The 6666-nt window shown below is 38.0% G+C and overlaps 1 protein-coding gene across 1 annotated transcript; it reads left to right on the top strand.

Annotated features, from left to right (window-relative positions):
- Window positions 1-2550: 2550 nt before the first annotated feature.
- LOC138647144 (uncharacterized) lies at window positions 2551-6293 on the top strand. Its single transcript, XM_069735936.1, has 6 exons — window positions 2551-2620; window positions 3090-3147; window positions 3254-3364; window positions 3764-3940; window positions 4132-4242; window positions 4424-6293. Exons 2-6 carry the CDS (start codon window positions 3090-3092, stop codon window positions 5104-5106), a joined length of 1140 nt encoding a protein of 379 aa, XP_069592037.1. The 5' UTR covers window positions 2551-2620; the 3' UTR covers window positions 5107-6293.
- The last annotated feature ends 373 nt before the right edge of the window (window positions 6294-6666 follow it).

Below are 6666 nucleotides of genomic sequence, written 5' to 3'. Positions count from 1 at the left end.
CAAATTCTGAAAATAGCCATTTTATATTGAATTACTAACATTTTTCTATTTTAGCGCTGACACAGCCACATATATTATTCCAGCTTTCTTTAATTCTGCATTATTTTATCACATGATGAAAATAGTCATTTTATATTGAATTACTGCAGCTCGCGGCGCGTTACCACTGGTCTCGTTTCTCAATTAATTTCCCAGCTGACGACGCTATCTATAATTCTGCGTATACCTTAGGCGTGTATTTACATGACAGTGTAATTATTTCTCACAATAAAACAACAGCTCAAATTTTAAGTTAGCTAACAGCATAATGATGACAAATGCATCTTTGCGGAATCTGATAACGACACGCTGAACAAAGGACGGAGCCTGACAAATACACACAACACACAACACGCACATATTATGAAAAATGACAACCATTGTATGTGATTTAAAAAACTTTAGTTAGATTTATCAGGGGTGATTTAGTTTGAAAGCACGCAGCTCCTCGGTAATGTCATGTGTTGGACACGCATTTAACAGTCTTTCATATGTATCGCAGAAAGATTTTAGTTCCATCTGTGCGAGTTTGCTTTGAGCGTACTGCGCAGACATGTCAGTAAACATTTTGACATGGTCAGCATCCCACGAAGGACGACCTGTGTAAGGTGTATGTACAGCAACTTTCTGCTTTCTACCTACACGGCGTCGGGATACGGTTCGTTTCTTTAGAGGTAATACAGGGGCAAAAACGCTAGAAAAGTCTGCAAGAGCAGTATCTGCAGATTGCACAGTCTGGCACACAGGTATATTGAGGGGCTCTGTGGGTGACCACAGACCCTCGGAGAGCTGCTCAATTTCTCTGTTTTCAGGCGTAACTTGGGGTATGGCGCCTGTGCTATTGGCGGGCCGTGTTATGCGGGGCCGAGCGTTCGGCGCTGCACGTTTCTCTCTTGAAACGTTCGTATATTTCTGATGTGAAATCTTGGGGCTTGGATTCCCGGGTTGTTTTGGTGCAGCGTAGCATTCATCACGATCCACAACACAGATGGGCGAGAGAGATGTTGTTCGCACCGCCGTATTAGCTCTTTGTGGTTGATTCTCTTCAGTGTCGTAATTACGCCAGTGCAAAACTCGTTGTTGAAGAGGCGACGTATCTAAAAGAAAAGATACAAGTGGCGGTTAGCCGCGAAACGGCGCAAAATTGGAAAAGCTAAACGGCGACGCATAGCTATGATCATACGTAATATTTGAAAAGTTAATGGGGACAGGTAGCCATGAAATCATTGTAACAATATTTACATAAACCTGTATAGAGCAGTCCAGATATATACTTACAAGTATGAAGCGGGAATTGTCCCACATCAGCTCCTGGTTTAACGGGAGGCGCAATGCTCAAACTCGCAGAGGCGGGAATATTCTCTTTTTCAAGCTGTATTTTCCGGGCAACTAGATTAGCGGGTGTAAGTAAAAATATAACGATTAGCGAACACAGAATTGATTTTCTACACAAAACTGCAGCGGTGAGAAGAATATATATATATTCAAAAATGAATTTTCTGACAGTTAGCTAGCAGCTGTAAGTAAATATGAGTATTACACAAAAGTGAGAATCGACTGTATTTCAAGTGAACAGATACCTTTTCTATTCTTGAAACATCGGTGTAACGAGTTGCCGCGTCTTTTAGGCGCATCGGGTTTCGCTGAAGTTGCAGGGTTCTTGACATCTATGATCTCCACGTCTGAACCCAGCGTATCGCGTGGTTCGGGAACACACCAGTTTTCAGCCATAGCGTCAGATGTCTCCGTGTCAGTATCTGTATGAGAAATTGCGCGTAGTTCGTGTTTACATACAAAGGATTAAAGCAACTGATATAGTATAATATAGTTTTACGGTATAAACATATTTGCGGTGTAAATTAATATAGCAAGACTTATGCCGCTATATATTAATAATTCAGTATTATATTGACGGCTACCGCTATTATTTGTTTTATTAATTTAATCATATATTTATTATGCCATAATTTGTGTAATACAATAGTTAATAGATGCTATAGTTTTACGCCATAAACAGTATATATTAACATAGATAATATATATATATATATATATATTTAGCTTTCTTACATGTGATACATGAAAGATAAATATCTTTGTACCGTGTTACAATGACATTTTTCCCTATCTAAAAGCAAAAAGGTGCTCCTAATTACCCATGATGAGATGAAGAGCAGGACCATTATCGGCTATCGGCGCCACGGCTTCAATGCGCGCATAATTCTGCGTTATGAAATTATTGCGCCAATCGGGCGACATACACGGCTCTTAAATAAGAAAGAATGCATGAATATATAATTAATATAATTTACTTATAATATAATGACACAATCAGAATGAGTCAATACTCTGTACATTATACGCGTATAATACCGAGTTAATACATGCATTAATTGCATGTATGACTGTGTTCTGGGTGTTAACAGAAGGCGTGTGATGTGGCGTAACTGGGTGTGTTTCTGGGTGTTAACACCTGAGTTGCTTTCTGACACTCAGGATAAATACAGCTGACTGTCCCACTACAGTACAACAGACATCCACCAGAAGTCCGACTAGGATAAAAAGCAGAGCTATTCTAAATGTAAGTATATAAGACAGTTGTGTTATTATTCGCAAATGCATAATTATATTTAACTATGCATCTCTAAACCATAATTAAGGATGTTATTTGTTTAATAAGTTAGTGTTATACTGGCAGCTAACTGCATATTTAGTAGCGATGTATAATATAGTTTTTACTGTATAAGCAATATTTGTGGGACATAATTAATATAGAAAGGCTTATGGCTGAGTCATAACAACCATTGTTATCTGACATGTGCGCGCAATTAGTCACGGGTGGCGTATAATGCGGTTTCCTGTAGGTGTGTTCACGGTGGGTGGTAATTTCTCTCTGAACAGTTGCGCTACTCTCTGAAAAGTAGGTGTTTACTGTTTTATTTGCGGTCTAATATTATCAATGCCTGTAAAGCATATTTTTGTAACGTAGTTTTAAACTGTATTTATTGGCGGCGCAGTTATAGATAAAACTTATCCCCTATTTATTTAAGATGGACGCCCAATACCCTCGCGAGCAATGCAGCCCCCTTCTTGCAAGCACACAATTAGGTATTATACGCGTATAATGTACAGAGTATTGACTCATTCTGATTGTGTCATTATATTATAAGTAAATTATATTAATTATATATTCATGCATTCTTTCTTATTTAAGAGCCGTGTATGTCGCCCGATTGGCGCAATAATTTCATAACGCAGAATTATGCGCGCATTGAAGCCGTGGCGCCGATAGCCGATAATGGGCCTGCTCTTCATCTCATCATGGGTAATTAGGAGCACCTTTTTGCTTTTAGATAGGGAAAAATGTCATTGTAACACGGTACAAAGATATTTATCTTTCATGTATCACATGTAAGAAAGCTAAATATATATATATATATATATATTATCTATGTTAATATATACTGTTTATGGCGTAAAACTATAGCATCTATTAACTATTGTATTACACAAATTATGGCATAATAAATATATGATTAAATTAATAAAACAAATAATAGCGGTAGCCGTCAATATAATACTGAATTATTAATATATAGCGGCATAAGTCTTGCTATATTAATTTACACCGCAAATATGTTTATACCGTAAAACTATATTATACTATATCAGTTGCTTTAATCCTTTGTATGTAAACACGAACTACGCGCAATTTCTCATACAGATACTGACACGGAGACATCTGACGCTATGGCTGAAAACTGGTGTGTTCCCGAACCACGCGATACGCTGGGTTCAGACGTGGAGATCATAGATGTCAAGAACCCTGCAACTTCAGCGAAACCCGATGCGCCTAAAAGACGCGGCAACTCGTTACACCGATGTTTCAAGAATAGAAAAGGTATCTGTTCACTTGAAATACAGTCGATTCTCACTTTTGTGTAATACTCATATTTACTTACAGCTGCTAGCTAACTGTCAGAAAATTCATTTTTGAATATATATATATTCTTCTCACCGCTGCAGTTTTGTGTAGAAAATCAATTCTGTGTTCGCTAATCGTTATATTTTTACTTACACCCGCTAATCTAGTTGCCCGGAAAATACAGCTTGAAAAAGAGAATATTCCCGCCTCTGCGAGTTTGAGCATTGCGCCTCCCGTTAAACCAGGAGCTGATGTGGGACAATTCCCGCTTCATACTTGTAAGTATATATCTGGACTGCTCTATACAGGTTTATGTAAATATTGTTACAATGATTTCATGGCTACCTGTCCCCATTAACTTTTCAAATATTACGTATGATCATAGCTATGCGTCGCCGTTTAGCTTTTCCAATTTTGCGCCGTTTCGCGGCTAACCGCCACTTGTATCTTTTCTTTTAGATACGTCGCCTCTTCAACAACGAGTTTTGCACTGGCGTAATTACGACACTGAAGAGAATCAACCACAAAGAGCTAATACGGCGGTGCGAACAACATCTCTCTCGCCCATCTGTGTTGTGGATCGTGATGAATGCTACGCTGCACCAAAACAACCCGGGAATCCAAGCCCCAAGATTTCACATCAGAAATATACGAACGTTTCAAGAGAGAAACGTGCAGCGCCGAACGCTCGGCCCCGCATAACACGGCCCGCCAATAGCACAGGCGCCATACCCCAAGTTACGCCTGAAAACAGAGAAATTGAGCAGCTCTCCGAGGGTCTGTGGTCACCCACAGAGCCCCTCAATATACCTGTGTGCCAGACTGTGCAATCTGCAGATACTGCTCTTGCAGACTTTTCTAGCGTTTTTGCCCCTGTATTACCTCTAAAGAAACGAACCGTATCCCGACGCCGTGTAGGTAGAAAGCAGAAAGTTGCTGTACATACACCTTACACAGGTCGTCCTTCGTGGGATGCTGACCATGTCAAAATGTTTACTGACATGTCTGCGCAGTACGCTCAAAGCAAACTCGCACAGATGGAACTAAAATCTTTCTGCGATACATATGAAAGACTGTTAAATGCGTGTCCAACACATGACATTACCGAGGAGCTGCGTGCTTTCAAACTAAATCACCCCTGATAAATCTAACTAAAGTTTTTTAAATCACATACAATGGTTGTCATTTTTCATAATATGTGCGTGTTGTGTGTTGTGTGTATTTGTCAGGCTCCGTCCTTTGTTCAGCGTGTCGTTATCAGATTCCGCAAAGATGCATTTGTCATCATTATGCTGTTAGCTAACTTAAAATTTGAGCTGTTGTTTTATTGTGAGAAATAATTACACTGTCATGTAAATACACGCCTAAGGTATACGCAGAATTATAGATAGCGTCGTCAGCTGGGAAATTAATTGAGAAACGAGACCAGTGGTAACGCGCCGCGAGCTGCAGTAATTCAATATAAAATGACTATTTTCATCATGTGATAAAATAATGCAGAATTAAAGAAAGCTGGAATAATATATGTGGCTGTGTCAGCGCTAAAATAGAAAAATGTTAGTAATTCAATATAAAATGGCTATTTTCAGAATTTGACATTACCGCTTGCTATAGCGTTATTTTTATAAACATGTGTTATCCCCGAATCAAATTAACAATAGCAGACATGTTGTGTTATAAAAGCATAAATAAAACTGATAGAAATGCCCAAAGAGAAATGTTATCCCAGAATAATTAATATGATATTCTGCCATCTAGTGGCCGTGATGGGTAATTGGTTATGCTACACATTTCTCAAAGAAATGTCTTTGTAAGCCAACAACGAAATTTTACACAAAAAACAAGAAAAACAGTAATACATGTGCAGCAGTAACTTAAAATGTGTTCCCAGAATCAAATTACCAATATCAAACATGTTGTGTTATAAATGCCTGAATAAAACTGATAGAAATACACAAAGAGTGCAGAAGTGTTATTTCTATAAAGATATATTGCCCGGTTTCTTATGTATGTCCAGTTATTTTCAACAAAACAAGGATAGAGTCAAATTATAGACAGCACATTCAAAGTGCATAAAGATAATAACATAAATAAGTCCTAAATGTCTATTTCTTGTGTGTGTGTGTGTGTGTGTGGGTTCTGTGTGTTTGTTGTGTGTGGTTCTGTGTTGTGTGCGTGTGTGTGTGTGTGTGTGTTTGTGCCTGTCTGACCGCGATTTTACACAAAAATATTAAAAGTCTGTATATGTTAGATGTCTTTGTATAAAAAGGAGTCAAATTATAGGCAGCACAGGCTCCTGTAAAATTAATAGGCACAAAGAGAAATGTTATCCCAGAATAATTAATATGATATTCTGCCATCTAGTGGCCGTGATGGGTAATTGGTTATGCTACACATTTCTCAAAGAAATGTCTTTGTAAACCAACAACGAAATTTTACACAAAAAACAAGAAAAACAGTAATACATGTGCAGCAGTAACTTAAAATGTGTTCCCAGAATCAAATTACCAATATCAAACATGTTGTGTTATAAATGCCTGAATAAAACTGATAGAAATACACAAAGAGTGCAGAAGTGTTATTTCTATAAAGATATATTGCCCGGTTTCTTATGTATGTCCAGTTATTTTCAACAAAACAAGGATAGAGTCAAATTATAGACAGCACATTCAAAGTGCATAAAGATAATAACATAAATAAGT

The sequence above is a fragment of the Ranitomeya imitator genome, chromosome 8 (genome assembly GCF_032444005.1).
Source record: "Ranitomeya imitator isolate aRanImi1 chromosome 8, aRanImi1.pri, whole genome shotgun sequence".
Classification (NCBI taxonomy): Eukaryota; Metazoa; Chordata; class Amphibia; order Anura; family Dendrobatidae; genus Ranitomeya; species Ranitomeya imitator.
This window is presented reverse-complemented; position numbering and strand designations above follow the sequence as displayed.